We start from the raw sequence: 21,158 nt of genomic DNA, 5'->3' as shown, positions 1-21,158 counted from the left end.
CCTCCTGGCCCCTGTGGATAGAGGGCCAGTCTTGCAGTGTTGACCCCTTGCACAAAACTGGAGTGCTGCGTGCGAGACCTTGGTATTGGTGTGAGGCAATCTTCCCATTTGTTGGGTTTAGGAAGGTAATTCGGCTTTAAGTGCTGAATATTGGCATTTGGAACAACTTTTAAATATTGATTATTTGTTAAAAGACAGAAGGGGCTGAAAAATGTATTGAATCAGTGCATTTTATTTTCCCTTGCTTCAATGTGCATGGCTCTTTAAATTTCAGTGTTTTTCACTGCCCGCCACGAATTGCGAGCTTCGCAGCCTCGCACATGGATGTTCGGGGATGCAGCAACACTGCACCAGCACAACAAATTGGTCCCGGATCCCTCGTGCAATGCCACCAGGACAGCGTTGCACCTAAGGTTAGCGCTGCACCACCTACCACCATGCCCCCCCACACCAATTTAACTTGTTTAACGCGCCGGCCATTTCGGGCGGCTGTTAACGGCAGTTCGCGAGGACACCGACTGCTTTCAGGGTGACAACAAATTTTTCCCTCTATATCTAGTAACAAATTGCTCATTGTCATTATGAGGGAGCTAGTAAATACACTGGATCAGAAACAGGCTGATGTGGAACCTATATTCAAGAAAAGTGATAAAACAAACCTCGAGAACTACAGACCCATTAGATTTGCAATGGTATTTGACAAAACGCCAATCAGCTATTAGAAAACAACATGGTTTCAGAAGGGGCAAATCTAGCTTGAGTAACCTTTTTGAAATTTTCCAATTGGATGTTGATAAACCTCATGCTGTGTACTTTGAAGTTCTGAAAGCTTTTGATAAAGTTCTATATGAAAGGCTGCTACATTAATTAAGGTAGAGGGCATCTGAGGTGAAATTTGGAGGTTGATGAGGAATTGGTTAGAAGAGAACAAGCATTGGGTTACTAGTTAGGGAAGTGATGTGAAAATGATACACTTACTGCAGTGCCCAAGTACACACTGTCTCTATTGTTTTTGGTAATTTATTGAATTCTCAAAGTATATTCGTATTTTATGATGCCATCACACACTTATTTTGAGACATTATATATTTAGGTGTACATTCACATACACTATGAAAGTTTACATTTTCATCTGCACGCCTTCAAAAGGAAGCTATTCTCGACTGGGGAAGATATCACATCATATAAAAAGGTAAGTGGTTTAACAGTTAGCGCATGGTCAATGTGATATCTAGACTGGATTGAGTAAGTTTCGAAGAATGGGCCCCGATTGCTTGATACTTCCATAATTCCAGGCAGATGCTGACATCACTCGCTCCAGTGTATGCCCCACATGTTTCATCCACGTGTCTTGTGGGAAAGACTGCATTTGGCTATAGAGGAGAGAGGTATCTTGTATTTCATCCGTAATAAAAACAGAAAATGCTGGAAGTACTCAGCAGGTCAGGCAGCATCTGTGGAGACAGAAACAGTATTAACATTTCAGGTTGATGATCTTTTGTCACATTGGGGGATGTATTTCATCCATGTTTGCTTCTCTAAATGGCAGGGCCAGTAAGTACTAAGCATGGTTATTTGAGATTGCAAAAACGGTCATAGTAGTATTGCATGCTGGTTGGTTGTAGAGCATAACCAGAATATGTAAAGGTGGGTGTCCTGGGCACAGCCTCTCCAGCGGTCCACTGGTATGGAAGGATGAGATTTGTGGTGCTTGTGTGAGATGTGGTATGAAAAGAAAGACTGACTTTCATTTATATAATGCCTTTCACAACCTCGGGAAGTTCCAAAGAGCTTTACAGCCAACGAAGTACTTTTGGAGTGTAGTCACTGTAGTAATATAGGAAATGTGCAAGTCAATTTGTGCACAGCAAGGTCCCACAAACAGCAATATGATAATGACCAGATAATCTGTTGAAGTGATGTTGGGTGAGGGATAAATATTGGCCAGGAGTAGTCCCCTGCTCCTTTTTGAAATAGTGCCGTGCAATGTTCCTTTATTTTTGGTACACGGTTTCTTTTAAGTGGCTGGTGGCCCATTCAAATTTCAACGCATGCACGGTTTCTTCCGTATAAAAGCTGATGATTGGCCTGCGTGGGTTCTCCAGACCGTTGCACAGCTGAGTGGGATGTTTGTACCATGGATCTTTTACATCCACCTGAGGGAAGATGGAGCCTTGGTTTAATGTCTCATCTGAAAGCAGCCCCTCTGACAATGCAGCAGAGTACTGCACTGGTGTGTCAGCCTAGATTCTGTGCTGGAGTGGGATATGAACCAACATTCTTCTGACTCTGAGGCAAGAGTGCTACCACAAAGCCACACCAGACATCTATCTGCAATATGTGATTTTTGAGTTGTCCTTCATAATTTTGCTACAACTGGTGTTACTTAGGATTTGATTTTCTACCTTGACATTCCTGCTCCCTTAATGTTCAACCTAGGTCTCGTTATCAAGGTGTCCTCAGGCTTTCTGTCCTTTCCTTGCCATTAAAGTGAGCATAATGCAGAGGGTGGAGATGGGTTTGTAGGAGGTTGAAAAGTGGAGTAAAAGTGTGTTTACTGTTTCTGATCTATATGCATGATCTGGATTCAAAAACACAATGTAAATTGGTCAAATTGTAGATTATACAATTGGCTGGAGGAAGGGGGATGCGGCATTAGAGCCTGACGAAGTAGCTAAGGACTCGGAAAGAATTTGCAAGTGTGCAGAAATCCAGAACAGGCAAGTACAATGGAAGAGCAAAAGTGGAACATTCTCAATGAGTGATGTTAAACTAATTCAGGGAGAGAGTGAGAGATCAGGGAGTGATCTGACTTGCTCTTATCAGATCCAGTTATTGCAGTCAGCAATTAATGATGCAAACAGAATGTTGAGCTCTACTGTCAAATCAATAAAGTTTTAGCCTGTGGCCTTCGTGCTGAATCTGGACAGTTGAAGCTGTACAGTTCTCTGGCTTGCAAGAGAAAGGGAAGTGTGTCAGTGAGTGTGGTGCAATGTGTTTGGGTGATGTGCCTACCATGGTTGAATAGCTGCAAGTGCAAGGTGTGGGTTGTGCGTGTGAATATTACAGCAGGAGTAAGTGTGTAAGGGTGAAATTAAGCCATGATCGTTAGGCATGAGTGGTGATAGCTAGAGGTAGGTGAGTGATGGGAGTGTGGTGCATTGAGCTGTGTGTGAGGCATGGCATTTGCTGAAGCCTTCACTCACCTTGACCTTCTGGCCCCAAAGATGATGCTCAGTATGATGGGCAGCTTCCATTTGCAATACAGGCAGAAGCGACCCAACGTTTCACTGCTGCAGTGGAAGCACAGGGGGGAATTTTCTGGCGGGGGCGGGGGGGGGGGGGGGCGGGGGCGGTCAGGTGGGAGATTTCTTTTTGACATTGGGTCGGGACCCCGCTGTCAACCTGATACGAAACGCCTTTACCAGATGTCGAGTCTGTCGGCGCTGAACAGACCTGACGCAGCGGAGCGGGAGGCAATTCACGTCATTATAACCTTGTTAACAGTCCATTAAGAAGTATTGTGAGCTCAACTTTACATTTCACGAGGTCACCCACGGGGTCCACGCTGCTTGGGGATCATGTCGGGTAAGCAAGTCGGGAGTTATATGACCAAGGAATCATCTCATTACTTGACAGCTGCACATGTGCTATAAAAGCTCTTATCTCACAGCTGTTCCCTTTCCAAGTTCAGAAACTGTTGCTTAATGCATTTGGAAGACAGATTGAGCTTTTATGCAGATTGCAAGTGTTTGGAGTAAACTCTGTATCCAGTGTCACCTCATTGGAACAACCTCTCTCAGCATTGACAGATCGCTTCTGTCATCTCAAGTTCACCTGCCATCTATTATATCAACATCCCTTGAAACTATCTCAACGTGGTCCTCAGAATCCCAACACCATCAGCCCCAGCAGCAGCAGGCACACCAACAACACCAACCTTCTCTGCAATCAACTGATGCTGCACAGGACAGAGGGCATCAGCATCCGACCACATTGCTGTCTGGGACACTAGGGATGGCCTCGCCATGGCCAGATTTGCTTCTCTTGACGCTGTACACCCTGGCTGCCACATGATAAGCCAGGTTGGTCCCACCCCATACAAACATGATTAAGCATCCCTACAATGCCCAATACATTCCTTTCACACTCATCACCTTTGCAGGGCATACCGTTATGTCTCCCCATTCACTGCAACTCACGAAGCCACTTCCAAAGGTGCACACAGATCTGTCGAAGAACGCAAAGTGTTGAAAATAAAAGGTTTCAATGTTTGATACCACATTAACAGAAACTTTACATGAACGTTGCATAAAACACCCAAATGGCTACCCTTGTGTGTTGTTAGTTGGTATGATTGGATGAGGGTGAGTGTGAGGGGAGGCTAATATAGGGAAGTGCTAATGTAGATAGATAGGGATGTTTGGAGGTGAAGATAAGTTGTTTTGAATAAGGATGTGCAGGAGTAGGGTAGGGAAGGCAGAATGATGGGGATGTGATGAGTGGCACAGCAGGATGAGGTTGAGTGTGGCTTTGCAGTAATGTTTCGTGATCTACTGAGATCGTTGAAAGGTTCACACCACTGCATCCTGGTCCTCCTGACGACAACCCTGCTTGTGCCCTCCTGTGCAATGTGCAACCATACTGCGTTTTAATCCTTGGGAGGTTTCTTCCGCCCATTGGAAGGGAAAAGGACCCTCCCTCCGTAAGCATATGGAGGGGGCCATGGGCGAGCCTGGGTGTAGCCGTGCATCTCTCTGCAGTGCTCGTCAGTGTTTGATGCACCTCAATGCTGTAGAACACTGACCGCACAAGTGTCAAAATTAATTTGTGCATGATCCCTTTTAAGGAAACTGGCTGATGACCGGCAAATGCGCTGGGCGCGCTTAACAAACCCAATCAGGAAAGTCATTTTGGGCAGCGGGCTGGAACCAGCAGCGAGGCCTGGACCTGCCACTGATGTCACTGGCTGGCCATGAACCCACCGAGGTAGGGGAAGACACAGCCGCAGATTCTTCCTCCTCCTTTTGAGCTGGTTCTGGAACCGCTGGTGGCGAGTTGTGTCCAATGTTTCCTCATTTTTTTTAATGCCATATGGTCCCTTTAATATGACCGCATGTGTTTTTTTTTAAATTGAAAAGCCGGCTGCATGGTTTCCTTGGAGAGCTGCTCGGCCACACAGCTTAAAGGGAACGTTGGCTACGCCTTCATAATGGCTAAGTTATGGAACATGCAGCAGACCACCACGACATAGGACACTCACTCCAGCAAGAACTGGAGGGCTCCACCCAAACAGTCAAGGCAGCGGAACTGTTGCTTTAGCACCCCAATAGTCTGCTCAATGACATTCCTTATGGCAGCATAACTGTCATTATATGAATGTTGGCCACAAGTGGTGGGGTTGCGAAGAGGAGTTATGAGCCAGGTGCAGAGCAGATAGATATTCTCTGAGTAGCCACCCTCAGTTTGATGTGGTGACTGAAAGATTGTTGGCACATCAGACTGGCACAGGATGAAGGCATCATGACTGCTGCCAGCATTGCGAGCATTGGCCATCGTGCTGCACTGGGCATGGTCGCATAATAACTGCACGTACAAGTGAGTGATAGCCTTTGCGGTTATGGAATATTTCAGGATTGGTATACGGTGTCCGCAAAGCCACATGTGTGCAGTCAAAGGCACCCTGCACCATGAGGAAGCCTGCTATCCTGGTAAAGCATGCTCATCCTGCTTCTCTCTGTTCAGAGAGAAGTCAATGAAGTCCCTTCTCCTGGATTAGAGAGCCTCTGGTCTCTCAGATGCAGTGATGGATGGCGAACTGGGTGATGTTAGCCATGTCACCTGCTGCAGACTAAGGGCCATGGTCAACTTGATGGCCATTGGGAGAGCTGTCATCAGCCTGCTCTGAAGATGCAGATCTGGTTTCAGAAGGTGGCAGAGTTCTGTGACCACCTTCTTGGTGAAGTAGACCCTCCTAATACACTGCTCCTGACTGAAGTGGAGGTAGGAGAGGTGCTCTCGGAAGACCGTAGGTTGGTAAGGCCTCCTGCCCCTCCTCCCCCATTTGCGAGCACCTTGCCCTCTTTTTCACTGCCTCTGCTTCATCTGCCTGTCATACTCGGGTGCGGGGGAAACTGCAAGGAGAGCCCCCATGACTGTGTGCAAAAGCTATTAAATGAGAAGTAAGGCATTCTCCACTTTCAGCTCAGCAACTTTAAAGAACTTTAGAAAGCTTAAAACAGTTGCAGAAATTTAGACAGCCAGTAGAACTGAAAAACAAGTCGGCTGCAAATTGTTGATCACTTTAACTAGCGTTCAGCTGGTTGTGAATAGGACGTTAAATGGAGTGGTGACATAGAAAATGGCAGATTGTGCATCAAATCAGCATTGCACACTCATTGACATCACGATTGGCCTAATCTACACATCTGGAGCGAGCACTGGCAACAGCAGCGCTACCGACCTCCCCAAAATGGCGGCTGCTGCGGAACCCACAGGAAGCGGCAGATATCAGTCAGTCGACAATTTTTCATTAAAACGGTCCTTAACGGTCGGTGCTAAACACCTGAAATTCTAGGTCATAGTGTTATAAAAAGGTTAATCTTGAGTACTCACCACAAATTAAAGTATGAGTAAATGAACATTGAAGCAAGATAGTAAACGGCAAGTTCAAAGAGTTTTTCACACAATGTGATTAATACCTGGAATTACATTTTAGGTAAAGTAAAGGGGTCAAAAATACCGGCATCATTTGAGATAGTTAGATGCTGTGATGGGGGGAGTCATTGGTTTCTATGGTAGTGTAGAGGAGAAGGAAGGGCAAAATGTAGCCAAGTTTGCTGATGATACAAAGATGGGTGGGAAAGCAAGTTGTGAGGAGGACACAAAGAATCTGCAAAAGGATATAGACAGGCTAAGTGAGTAGGCAAAGATTCGGCAGATGGAGTATAATGGTAATAGCTTGGATCAAAATCTCTGGCAGTGGGGGAGAGGTAGGGGAATATGCGGGCATCATTGCAAAGTCTGAAGAAGGTGATCTTTGTGACAGAAAGATGTGTAGAGCCCAGGAAACTCGGCAGCACGTGAGGTTCTGTACTACCTGGTTTAACTTGAGGTTGCACTTAGCGGGCTGGAGGGGAGGGCTTATAGAATTAAAGGCAAAGGCACCTAGGAACCTAATGAGAGCTGAAAAGAATGGCTTCAGTTTTGTCTACACAAAGCTGATGGAAGTTTTGATTCATCCAAGACTTAATTTGTGGTCAATTAACAGGAAAAGATAGAAAGATAAAGCTGTGTATCTTCAACAGACATATAAAACTTCCAGGTGATCTCTCCAAAATATATGGATGACAAAGTGAGCAAGGATTCCTGGCATAGAGTTGGATTCCATGCGGGCATAGGAAGAGAAACCAATGGAGGATATGGTGGATCATTGTTAAAATAGAACCAGAGCAGTGCCGTAAAGGTGGACTGACGAGAAGAGGTATTGGAGGAAGGTAGAATGATTAACACTGCCAAAGGCAGCAGAGAAGTTGAGAACGATGAGGGGGGACAGTGAACTATGGTTAGAAACAGGAAGCCATTTGTCATTTTGGGGAGAGCAGTGCCTGTGCTATGAAGGAAGCAGGAAGTGGACTCTAGGAGCTCAAATGAAGAGGTGGTTGTATTATTGAAAAGTGATGCTATGCTCCAGCACTTTGTAGCGGAAGGGAGGATTTGAGATAAGATAAAAATTGGAGTGGATTGAGGGATTTAAGATAATGCCATCTGTTTTGAAGGCGGTAAGGTCAGTATTGTGGATAGTAGTGAGCTTTTAACATCAGTAAGAAGGTGTTGAGGAGAACTTGGGCGGCCAGATGATGAAAAGGTCCAAGGAGTGAGTGATAGACTCCAGACAAGATGAGTTTGGTGAGCGCAGGGGAAAGTGAAGACAAATCTATGAAATGAGTGGATTGAAAGGATAGTTTGGAAGAGGGAAAGGGGCAAGGAATCAGTCAAGTGGGTATAAGGAAAGGCAGAGGTGATATTGCAGATTTTGAAAAATGTTCCAAGTTTTTTTTTAAATTAGTTCCTGAGACATGGGTGTTGCTGGCAAGGCCAGCACTTATTACCCATCCCTAATTGCTCTTGAGAAGGTGGTGGTGAGCTACCTTCTTGAACCACTACAGTTTGTGTGGTGGAAGTACTCCCACAGTGCTGTTAGGTACGGAGTTCCAGGATTTTGACCCAGCGACGATAAAGGAACACTGATACATTTTCAAGTCAGGATAGTCTATGACTTGCGGGGGGTGGGGGAGGGGGAGTTGCAGGTGATGGTGTTCCCATGCACCTGCTGCTCTTGTCCTACGTGGTAGAGGTCGCAGGTTTTGGAGGTGCCTTGGAAAGTTGCTGCACTGCATCTTGTAGATGGTACACACTGCAATACTGGGGATGTTAGCCTGGACTCGATCAGCTTCGCTGGGCAGGCCACGTAGTTCGCATGCCAGATACGAGACTCCCTAAGCAAATGCTTTATGCGGAGCTCCTTCATGGTAAACGAGCCAAAGGTGGGCAGCGGAAGCGTTGCAAGGACACCCTGAAAGCCTCCTTGGTAAAGTGCGACATCACCACTGACACCTAGGAGACGCTGGCCAAAGACCGCCCGAGGTAGAGAAAGTGCATCCGGGAGTGCGTTGAGTTCTTCGAGTCTCTACGCAAAGAGCGTGAAGAGGTCAAGCGCAGACAGCGGAAGGAGCGCGCAGCAAATCAGCCCCACCCACCCCTTCCCTCGATGAATGTCTGTCCCACCTGTGACAGGGTCTGTGGCTCTCGTATTGCACTGTTCAGCCACCAGAGAACTCACTTTGGGAGTGGAAGCAAGTCTTCCTCGATTCCGAGGGACTGCCTATGATGATGATGACATACTGCAGATCTGGTGCGCCGATGGTGGAAGCAGTGAATGTTTAACGTGGTGGATGGGGTGCCAATCAAGTGGGCTGCTTTGTCTTGGATGGTGTTGAGCTTCTTGATTGTTGTTGGAGCTGCACTCTTTCAGGCAAGTGGAGAGTATTCCATCACATTCCTAACTTGTGCCTTGTAGATGGTGGAAAGGCTTTTGGGAGTCAGGAAGTGTGACCCTCATCCAGCTTCTGACCTCTTGTTGCCACAGTGTTTATGTGGTTGGTCCAGTTAAGTTTCTAGTCAATGGTGACTCCCAGGTTATTGATGGAGGGGGATTCAGCGATGATAATGCCGTTGAATGTCATGGGGTGGTGCTTACATTCTCGCTTATTAGAGATAGCCATTGCCTGACACTTTTGTGGTGCAAATGTTCTTTGCCACTTATCAGCCCAAGCCTGGATGTTGTCTGGTCTTGCTGCATGCGGGTATCGCAGGAGTTGCAAATGGAACGGAATACAGCACTGGGAACTAAATATACCAGGTTAAAATGTTTACAGGACAGATGAATATGGTAGAGGCGGAGAAGTATCCTTAGTGATTAGGGACAAAATCACTTCAATGACAAGAGAGGATTTAAAGAGAGGTAAGCAGCCAGTGGAGACATTATTGGTTGAAATAGGAAAGGATCTAAGACTGTGGAGAGGGAGTTGTGTATAGGCGTCCTGGTAGCAGCTCTGAAGTGCCAGATTGTATAAATGCAGAGATTAGACAAGCATGTAGAAAAGTCCGGGATAGTTTTCTACAACAATATGTCCTGGAGGCAACAATGGGACAAGCCATATTATTATATTTAGTAATGAGTAATTAGTCAGATTTAGTTAACAGCCTAACTGTGTGTGAACATTTATCCAACAACGATCATAACATGATCGAGTTCGAAATAGCACTTGAAAGGGAGAAATACAAAACAGCTACTAATACTATAGATTTAGGTAAGGTCGACTTCAACAGAATGAGGCAGAGACTGTCCAAAATAAACTGGGCAAATCTGTTATTGGGTAAAATGACAGCAGATCAGTGGGAGATGTTTAAAAAATAATTTAATGTGATACAGAACCAGTTCTATACCCCTGAGGGGCAAGAGCTGCACTTGCCAAAAAAACAGCCATGGACGACTAAAGAGGTAAGAGACAGCATAAAACTAAAGGAAAGGGCATACAGAAATAGCACAGATCCTGCCGAATGGGGAAGATCCAAAGAACAGCACAGGGTCACAAAACACATAGTAACAGCTACAAAAAGAGAGTATGAAAGTAAAATTGCAAGGGATATCAATCAATATGAAGAATTTTTACAGTTACATTTGGAAAAAGAGGGTAGTCAGGAGCAATGTTGTCCCTATAAAGACTGAAGGTTGTGATATTGTCAATGACAATGGGGAAATGGCAGACATGTTGAATAATTACTTTGCATCAGTATTTACAGTAGAAGAAGAAAATGCCGGAAATCCCAAAGAAACTAATATTGAATCAGGGCCAGGGACTCAATAAAATGAATTTAAGAAAAATAACAGCAATAAAGAAAATAATGGCACTAAAGAATGACAATTCCCCAGGGCCAGGTGATTTCCATCCCAGGGTTTTAAAGGAAGTAGGTGAGCACATTACAGATGCTCTAACTATAATCTTTCAAAGTTCTGTCTATTCAGGAACCATCCTTTTAGATTGGAAAATTGAGGTCACTCTGCTTTTTAAGAATGGCGAGAGAGGGAAACCAGGAATTATTGACCAGTTAGCCTGTTATGGGGAAATTGCTAGAGTCTATAGTCAAGGATAGGGTGACCTCAAATTTTCAGTTGATTCAGCATGGATTTGTGGTATGTCATGCTTGACAAACCTGATTGAATTTTTTGTAGCAATGACTAAAGTAGTGATAGGTGAATGTCTATGGATGTTATTTATATGGACTTCCAGAAGGCATTTGATAAATTCCCACATAAGAGACTGTTATCTAATGTAGAAGCCCACAGAGTTGAGGGCAAATTATTGACCTGATTAGGAAATTGGCTGCGCGGCAGGCGACAGAGAGTAGGGATAATGGGTCGATACTCAAATTGGCAGGATGTGACTAGTGGTGTCCTGCAGGGATCTGTGTTGGAGCGTCAACTATTCACAATATTTACTAATGTCTTAGATGATGGCATAGAAAACCATATATCCAAATTTGCCGATGACACAAAGATAGGCGGCATTGTAGGCAATGTAGATGAAAGTATAAACTTACAAAGGGATATTGATAAATTAAGTGAATGGGCAAAACTGTAACAAATGGATTTCTAAATGGTAAAAAGCTAAAAACAGTGGATTTCCAAAGAGACTTGGGGATTCAGGCACATAGATCATTAAAATGTCATGAACAGATACAGAAAATAATCAAAGGCGAATGGAATGCTGACCTTTATATCTAGAGGACTAGAGTGCAAGGGGGCAGAAGTTATGCTACAGCTATACAAAACCCTGGTTAGATCACACCTGGAGTACTGTGAGCAGTTCTGGGCACCATACCTTAGGAAGTATATATTGGCCTTGGAGGGAGTGCAGCGTAGGTTTACCAGAATGATACCCGGATTTCAAGGGTTAAGATATATGGGGAGATTACACAAATTAAGGTTGTATTCCCTAGAATTTAGAAGGTTAAGGGGTGATCTGATCGAAGTTTTCAAGATATTAAGGGGAATAGATAGTGTAGCTGGAGAGAGACTATTTCTGCTGGTTGGAGATTCTAGGACTAGGGTGCATAGCCTAAAAATTAGAGCCAGCCCTTTCAGGAGTGAAATTAGGAAACACTTCTACACACAAAGGGTGGTAGAAGTTTGGAACTTTCTTCCATAAACAGCAAATGATGCTGGATCAATTGTTAATTTTAAATCGGAAATTGATAGCATCTTGTTAACCAAAGGTATTAAGGGATATGGGCCCACATGCACGCTGACGACACCCAGCTCTACCTCACCATCATCTCTCTCGACCCCTCCACATTCTCTAAATTGTCAGACTGCTTATCCGACATCCAGTACTAGACGAGCAGAAATTTCCTCTAACTAAATATTGGGAAGACCAAAGTCATTGAGGGGAAATTGCTCTTCAGAAAAAGGCTCGTTACCTAAGAGGTGGTAATGGGGTGTAGGGTGCGACCCATGCGCAATTAGAAACATAGAAACATAGAAAATAGGTGCAGGAGTAGGCCATTCGGCCCTTCGAGCCTGCACCGCCATTCAATGAGTTTATGGCTGAACATGCAACTTCAGTACCCCATTCCTGCTTTCTCGCCATACCCCTTGATCCCCGTAGTAGTAAGAACTACATCTAACTCCTTTTTGAATATATTTAGTGAATTGGCCTCAACAACTTTCTGTGGTAGAGAATTCCACAGGTTCACCACTCTCTGGGTGAAGAAGTTTCTCCTCATCTCGGTCCTAAATGGCTTGCCCCTTATCCTTCGACTGTGACCCCTGGTTCTGGACTTCCCCAACATTGGGAACATTCTTCCTGCATCTAACCTGTCTAAACCCGTCAGAATTTTAAACGTTTCTATGAGATCCCCTCTCATTCTTTTGAACTCCAGTGAATACAAGCCCAGTTGATCCAGTCTTTCTTGATATGTCAGTCTCGCCATCCCAGGAATCAGTCTGGTGAACCTTCGCTGCACTCCCTCAAAGCAAGAATGTCCTTCCTCAAGTTAGGAGACCAAAACTGTACACAATACTCCAGGTGTGGCCTCACCAAGGCCCTGTACAACTGTAGCAAAACCTCCCTGCCCCTGTACTCAAATCTCCTCGCTATGAAGGCCAACATGCCATTTGCTTTCTTAACCACCTGCTGTACCTGCATGCCAACCTTCAATGACTGATGTACCATGACACCCAGGTCTCGTTGCATCTCCCCTTTTCCTAATCTGTCACCATTCAGATCATAATCTGTCTCTCTGTACCACCAAAGTGCCCCCGTGCCCCATGTTTCTGCCCTGTTCGGCGCTCCGACCCCTTAACGCCCAGCAGCGACCCCTTTTCCACCCCGTGGAAATTGCCCTACAGGAGCTTGACCGCCGCCAGTTGGTATCCCAGACAGCTTCGCGAGGCGGGAAGCTGCTAGTGGCCATGCAGCCACTGTTAAAGGGGAAGGCTGCACCGCCACGACCACTATTTCGGGTGTCGAGCTGTTGGCCCGGCTGAACCCCTCCCTGCTGGCCCAGTGGGCTCCACGGAGGCCTGACTAGGCCTCGCAATGTCCCGCCCCTTTAAGTGAAGGGGTGGAATGTTGTGACACATCAGCACAGCGCGGTGGTGATGTACACCGCCCCGCTCACGATCTAATCCTGCCGCCCCCCCCCCACCTCCAACAGTGTCCCAAAGCACTGGGAGGTGGTGTCGGAGTTAAAGAGCTGAATTTTCCGACTCTTCCCTCCAACCCCGCCGAGCGCTAAATTTCCAGCTAATTCGGAGTGCCCCCCCCAATTTCTCGCTGAGGGATATTTCGTCTCCAATGTCTTCGCTTCCCACCACAAACTTTGTTCCCTAGCCACCGTTTCTACCCCTCTCCCTGGCAACTGTCTGAGCCTGACCCAGACAGATCGCAATGTTGGTGTCCTATTTGACCCTGAGATGAGCTTCCAACCACACATCCGCTCCATCATTAAGACCGCCTACTGCCACCTCCGTAACATTGTCCGTCTCCACCTCTGCCTCAGCTCATCGCCTTCTGAAACCCTCATTCATGCCTTTGTTACCTCTAGACTTAACTATTCCAATTCTGGCAGACCTCCCATCTTCTACTCTCCATAAAATTAAGCTCATACAAAACTCAGCTGCCCGTATCCTAACTCGCACCAAGTCCCTTTGGCCCATTATTCCAATGCTCGCTGACCTACATTGGCTTCTGGTTGAACAATGCCTCGATTTAAAAAATTCTCATCCTTGTTTTCAAATCTGTCCATAGCCTTGCCCCTCCCTATCTCTAACGCCCTACACTCCTCCGAAATAACCGTGCTCCTCCAATTTTAGCCTCGTGTGCACCCTCGTTTTTAAGCGCTTCACTGTTGGCGGCCATGCCTTCAGTTGCCAAGGAAATTTGCTCTGGAATTCTCTCCCTAAACCTCTCTGCCTCTCTACCTCTCTTTCCTCCTCTAAGATGCTCCCTAAAACCTAGCTCTTTGACCAATGTTTTCTGCCTTATGTGGCTTGGTGTCAAATTTTGTTTGATAACACTCCTGTGAAGAGCCTTGGGATATTTTACTACGTCACAGACACTATATTAATGCAAATTGTTATTGTTGAAACACTACTTTTGTGAAAACATTACTTTGTAGATTACATTTGATTTTTCCAATTGAGTCTCCCTGATTATATCTGTAAATAGGGCAGTCTCCCATGTGTGGAAAAGATGGTGGTGGAAACGTTAGCCTGAACAGTTGGGAGCTTAACTGAAGCATTAATTTGGGTGTGGGGGTGTCCTACACGCAACTTCTAAATGTTCAGTTGTGCAGGTATCAGTTCCAAATGCTGCTCTTGTGAAATGGGTTTCCAGGGTTGCTAGGGATACAGCTGTGAGCAGTATTTGCTTTAAGTGACACAGTAAGTAAATTGATTCTGCAGACTTAGTTATTTTTTAACCATTTTCGCTCAAGTTCTCATTAGCCTTTTGTGCCAATTCTCCTATTATTTTTGTCCCGCACCACTACTGGCACAAATGATAATCCCCCTGTATGAGGTTTGTGGAAGGTGGACTAATGGAGGATTGCCAGCCAAGTCAGGCTGCATGAGAGATGCTCTGTGCCCCTTTACTCTCTCAACCTGGATTTGCGGGTAGACGTGAAAGTACCCTTTGGCAGGCAGTTTGTACTTTCCTGCATTATAACAGTGACTACACTTCAAAAGTACTTAATTGGCTGTAAAGTGCTTTGGGACATCCTGAGGTCCTGAAAGGTGCCATATAAATGCAAGTGTTTTCTTTTGAGAAGGCTCCTATTCCCATCATCATCATCATCATAGGCAGTCCCTTGAAATGAGGATGACTTGCTTCCATGACAAAAAAGGATGAGTTCACATGTGTTTCAATGAAGGACCTAATATTCCAGGTCCCAAACTATATCCTGAAGGGTGGAAGATGCCTGTGCATGGATTTTTTTTAAAGTGTGGTGGCCGTTGCATACCAGCCACCACACAGGCTTGACAGTACTACGTCTTGGTCCAGTGGCAAGGGTTATCCAAGACGACTGGAGACCTGCTCTGCTGCACGGACCTAGTGTGCACACATATCGCAGTGTAGGCTGGCCCGTGCTGCCCCTGGGCCCTGGCCCTGAACTCACTCCTCTCCTGGGCCCTGATTATGTCCCTCTACAGGCTCTTGCCGCATCTCTGCCCCGATCTCACCGCTCCTGCTGTATCTGCCCACGCTCCAATCACTGACCTGGACCTTGATGACGTCACTCTTCGCTGCTGTCACCCTCCTGCACCAGCTCGCGCTGCTCCCTGAAGTAGTATGCCTCCAGGCTGCTCCTGAGGCTTTCACGCCACTCCTTTTATGGCCCGACCTGCCACTGGTGTTCTCACATAGGTTGGGGCCTCCACGCTACATATTCCCATAATAAGCCTTGGTCAGCAGACCTGGTGACACCATGAAGATATATCAATGTTTGACTAACCAATGTTTGGTCACACCCACATCCATATCTGCCGGCCCTGGCATACCTACTTTGCAGTAGCCATGGACAACTATTCTGATAGGGTACGACCATCAGAAAATCAGGTGCAGTGCTGTGCCATTTGCTGCAAGGACACCCGGAGCAACCATGCAGTACAGGACTGATATACGCAGTGACAGTATTGGTCAGATGCAGCCATAAACTTGGCTCCAATTCCTTGCAGGCTTGCTGCAATGCTGACCTATAAGCCTTGGCAAGGGTTAAAATTCCCTGGGGCAATCTCTAAAAGACTGTAATGGAGCGGATAGGCCTCACCGACCGGGGGCTGATGAATGGGCCGACGCATCCGAAATTGCTCCCGGGCCAGGAGCGGTGGAAGCAGGTTTCCGCACCACCTGTGCTGTTGCCCCGTCGGGCACGCGCTGATCCCCTTCTGACCGGCGGTGATCCCTCTCTTTGCCCCAGGAGAAATTGCTCTGCGGGAGTGGAGCAGCCGCCGGTCAGTACCATTGACCGGTTTCCCCTGCGGGAAGCTGTGTGTGCCTGGGCGGCGCGTCCGCCCTAAAGGGGACGGCACACTGCCACGGACGCCATTTTATTTTATTTGTTGGACGACTCCAAGGTCGGCCTGACAATGGTGATCACGGGTTTGGTTGGGCCGCCAACAGGCAGCCCAGCACCCCCTTTTGGGTGCCAGACCGCTGTCTTGGCCGAAACCCTCCCTGGTGGCTCAGTGGGCCAAATTAGTGCAAACTCGGTGCAGAGTTCGCAGCGGTTCTCCCCTTTAACTGAAGGGGAGGGACGTTATGACGGGTCAGCGCAACGCGGCATGTATGTCGCGCTGACGTTATCGGCGCAGCACTGATGACTCAGAGCGACGGCCGATCCGATCCAAAGGCACTTCCGCCCCACTGACGACCCGACATCTGCCCTGACCAAAAGAAAAGTACAAAGACCTGAATATCACTCGATTCTCCACCCCATGGATTGGGGCGGAGAAAAATCTTCACAAACAGTTAGTGCGCCTACTCTCAGTCGGGGGACAATTTTGGCACTCCTGAGTCTTTTCTAAGGCTTGTAATGCAGATCTCTTTAAATTCACCATACAACTTTTCATTCCAATCATTAGTGTGCTCCCTGTACATGTCCAAATCTGTACTTGGAACTATGAATAGTTATGAACATTTGGAGAAAATAGTACATTTCCATTCTGACCTACAAAGCACCTGTTTCAAACAATTGGATGTATTTGGAAAATACAGGGTTGTACACTTTGGCTTGAAGAAACATGTTGAGTATCTTAGCCGAACATTTGACAAAAGTGGATTTTACTAATTTAGGACTGGTTCGCTGTTATTTCTGTATTTATTCTTGACTCCTGCTCCTGGTAGAAATATAAAAACACAGCTGGAAGTGGAATTGGATGAAGAACGACAAAGGTTATTGGAAGAACAAAGAATAAACCGTGTCAAAACTCGGAAACTTACTTTGCAGACAATCCGAAGACGAAAGTAAGTACAGTATATTAGAATCAGCAACTGCAAGATGGATAAAGTATGATCCTTTGAAAATAAAGCTATTTGAGGTTTTTCATTTTTTTGCAGAAACAAGATAATACCATTTGTTGTTTTTTGTTTGATCTTGTCTTCTAATTATGTATTATGTTCTATCCCCTGCAATGTTCACCTATTTTTCGTTTCATTGCGCGGCCCCTTTAACAGGCTGCGTGTCATGTGCAAAGTTTGACATTGGAAAAGCCGGTCCCAGGCAGACCGTGCAGCTTAAAGGGAATATTGATCCCTTGCTAACATGGTATGGACAGAAGGCCTTGCAACCTAGACTTGACTTCTCTAAGGCAATGCTACCTAGATTTCCTGTATCAATCTCCACAAGCTTCAACTCCTCCAAAAGGCCATACCCCACATCCTCATCTGCATTAGGTCTCACTCTTCTCGCCCCTTGTCTTCTCCAAGCTCCACTTGCCCCTTATTCCACAGCATATCAATTAAAAAATTCAGCTCGTCTCATCTTAGTAATCGTCTGCCTTATATTGCTGTATGTACCTTCAACTCCTTTTTCAATGGATTTCTTCCCATGCTCTTACTGCTCCATTATTGGCAGATACTCATTTTACTGCTGTGCTCCTGTCTTCCAGAACTGTTTACCCATTACCCTGTGGCATGTCACTTTCCTCCCTGCTTTCATAAAACTCAAAATGATCGCTGTAATTGCACTAGAGAGGGTACAAAGGAGATTTATGAGGATGTCGTCTGGACTGGAGAATTTTAGCTATGAGGAAAGGTTGGATTGGCTGGGGTTGTTTCCTTTGGAACAGAGGAGGCTGAGGGGAGATCTAATTGAGGTGTATAAAATTATGAGGGGCCTAGATAGGGGCTAGGAAGGACCTATTCCCCTTAGAGAGGGGTCAATAACCAGAGGGCATAGATTTAAAGTAAGTGATGGGAGGTTTAGAGGGAATTTGAAGAGACATTTTTTCACCCAGAGGGTGATGGGGGTCTTGCACTCACTGCCTGAAAGGGTGCTCGAAGCAGAAACCCTCATAGCATTTAAAAAGTAATTGGATAGGCACTTGGAAGTGCCGTAACCTACAAGGCTCCGGACCAAGAGCTGGAAAGTAGGATTAGACTGGATAGCTCTTTGTCGGCCGTCATAGACAAGATGGGCCGAATGGCCTCCTGCGCTTTAAATTTCTATATTCTTCTCTTTGGCTATCCCTTTGGTTCTCTATCCTAATTTCTCTTATTGCTTTCATCTTTCCCCATGCTTGGTGTCTGTCTAGTCCTTTTGCTCAGTGTGAAATACTGAGAGATGTCTTCCTGTACATGAGGAGTGCTGTGTCAATGCAAGTTCTTTTAGTCTAACTATTTTTCATGGTACTATCCTTTAAGTGCACTTGAAGCAGCTCCCTAATCGTATGACCAAGATTGGGAAATTACAGAGGCAATTCTGCACCATAATGCTCCTTATTACATGATGGTTAAACTGGAAAACAGTTTAACAACATAAGAATTAGGAGCAGGAGTAGACCATATGGCCCCTCGAGCCTGCTCCGCTATTCATTAAGATCATGGCTGATCTTCTATCTCAATTCCACTTTCCTGCTCGATCCCCATATCCCTTTATTCCCCTAAAGCCCAAAAATCTAACTATCTCTCAGCCTGGAATATACTCATGACTGAGTATCCGCAGTCCTCTGGGGTAGAGAATTACAAAGATTCACAACCCTCTGAGTGAAGATATTTCTCCTCATCTCAGTCTCCAATGGCTGACCCATGAGACTATGCCCCCTAATTCTAGACTCTCCAGCTAGGATAAACAGCCTCTCAGCATCTACCCTGTCAAGCCCTCTCAGAATCATATTTCAATGAGATCACCTCTCATTCTTCTTAACTCCAGAGAGTATAGGCCCATTTCAGTTCATCTCTCCTCATAAGATAATCCGCTCATGCCAGGGATCAATCTAGTGAACTTTCGTTGCACCCCGAAAAGAAGTATATCCTTCCTTGGGTACGGAGACCAAAACTGTATACAGTACTCTAGGTGTGATCTCATCAAAGCTCTGTACAATTGCAACTTTCCTGACAGTTGTACCCTAACCCCATTGCAATAAAGGCAAACATACCATTTGCCATCCTAAGTGCTTGCTGTACCTGCATGTAACTTTCTGTGTTTCATGTACAAGGAGACCCAAAACTCTCAACACCAATATTTAATAGTTTCTCACCGTTTAAGAAATTTTCAGCTTTTCTGTTCTTTCTACCAAAGTGAATGACCTAATATTTTCCCACATTTTACTCCATCTACCATCTTCTTGCCCACTCACTTAACCTATCTATATATATCTTTGCAGATTAGATTTTTTGGCGGACTATTCCCCTAAAAGAACATGTGGGTTTGGAGCATGGGGGCAGATAAAGTGTTAAAAATGTGATTCCCGACCTGATCCCGTCTCTAAACTGCCGACTTCCAGTATTGCTGGAGGCAGGACGGGGGGGGCTGTGACCAACCCACTCCCAGGGGCGTTACCTCAATTTAAATATTATAATGCTGTAAGCGCCTCTTTTTCTACTCTCTTTTGTGTTTAACTGCCTGTCGATGGGTTTCATACATTTCATGAAACCCAGCAGTTAAACCGAGGCGGAGTCTGCTGCATCCAGGAGGTAAGTGGCTTTACACCTACCTGCTGGATCCAGGGTACCTACCTCCTAGATCCAGGGTACCTACCTAACCCACCCCTGTGATCAGAGTCCGCCCCCCCCATGAGGCTTTCGATCATTCCCCAAATGATGAAGCCAGCCATGATGCTCCGGTGGCCGGCCTTGATCCTCTCTCCACCCCCCTCACCCCAATCCAACCCCTGCCGATGCTCTTCCCCGATCCCAACCCCGGCCATTCCCTCTTTTCCTGCTCCCCCCCCTTCCCATCCTCCCGCAATCCTTCCCCTGGACCAGCACCTTGCTTCTGAGGCCTACCCACCCACTACCAGAAAGCTTCTTAATCTAGTTGACTACGGGCAGAATTCCAAGGCCTCTCATTCAAATCAGGGCCTTGGTGAGACCACACCTGGAGTACTGTGCTCAGTTTTTGTCTCCTTATCTAAGGAAGGATAAACCTGTCTTGGAGGTGGTGCAATGGAGGCTCACTAGATTTATTCCTGGGATGAGAGGGCTGTCTTCTGATGAGAGACTGTGTAGAATGGGCTTATACTCTCTGTTTAGAAGTATGAGAGGTGATCCCATTGAAACATGCAAGATTCTGAAGGGGATTGACAGGGTAGATTCAGAGAGGTTGTTTCCCCTGGCTGGAGTGTCTAGAACTAGGGGGTCACAATCTCAGGATAAAGGGACAGCCAGTTAAGACAGAGATGAGGAGGAATTTCTTCACTGAGAAGGAATTCTCTGCCACAGAGGGCTGTGGATGCTGAGTCTCTGAATATATTCAAGGCTGCGATAGATAGATTTTTGGAGTCTAGGTGAATCAAGATCGGGCGGGAAAGTGGAGTTGAGGTCGATGATCAGCCATGATCTTAATGGTGGAGCAGGCTCGATGGGCCGTAGGGCCTATTCCTATTTCTTATGTTCTTATGTAATCAGGCCTTGACATTGAAGTCAGCAGGGCCAGCAGGACACCAGCTTTCCCGACCACCCCGGAAATCCCCCTGTTCCCAACCTGTAGAAGACACTCAAAACATCCCAATAGTGGATAATCAAGGGGCTATAGGGAGTGAGGAAAGTAAAACAATCACTATCACTCAGGAAGTAGTACTTGGTAAAATAATGGGACTAAAAGGTGGACAAGTCCCCTAGACCTGATGGCTTGCATCCTAGGGTCTTAAAACAAGTGGCTGCAGAGATCGTGGATGCATTGGTTCCCTGGATTCTGGGGAGGTCCCAGCGGATTGGAAAACCACAAATGTAACGTCCTATTTTTTTTAAAAAAGGAGGCAGACAGAAAGAAGGAAACTATAGACCAGTTAGCCTACATCTGTCATTAGGAAAATGCTGAAGTCCATTCTTAAGGAAGCAGTAGCAGGACATTTGGAAAAGCATAATTCAGTC

General features: G+C 46.0%; 1 protein-coding gene across 7 annotated transcripts in view; it reads left to right on the top strand.

Moving 5' to 3' along the window:
* Nucleotides 1-21,158, top strand: part of cep126 (centrosomal protein 126) — a 272,751-nt gene that overhangs the window by 25,898 nt on the left and 225,695 nt on the right. For all 7 annotated transcript variants that reach the window (XM_070891920.1, XM_070891919.1, XM_070891918.1 and 4 more), the window contains exon 2: nt 16,971-17,090. In XM_070891920.1, the coding sequence (XP_070748021.1) occupies nt 16,971-17,090 (120 nt within the window). The remainder of the gene's footprint in view (nt 1-16,970; nt 17,091-21,158) is intronic.

Source organism: Pristiophorus japonicus, chromosome 10 (genome assembly GCF_044704955.1).
Source record: "Pristiophorus japonicus isolate sPriJap1 chromosome 10, sPriJap1.hap1, whole genome shotgun sequence".
Lineage (NCBI taxonomy): Eukaryota > Metazoa > Chordata > Chondrichthyes > Pristiophoridae > Pristiophorus > Pristiophorus japonicus.
Note: the sequence above shows the minus strand (reverse complement) of the source record. Positions and strands in the feature narration are given on the sequence as shown.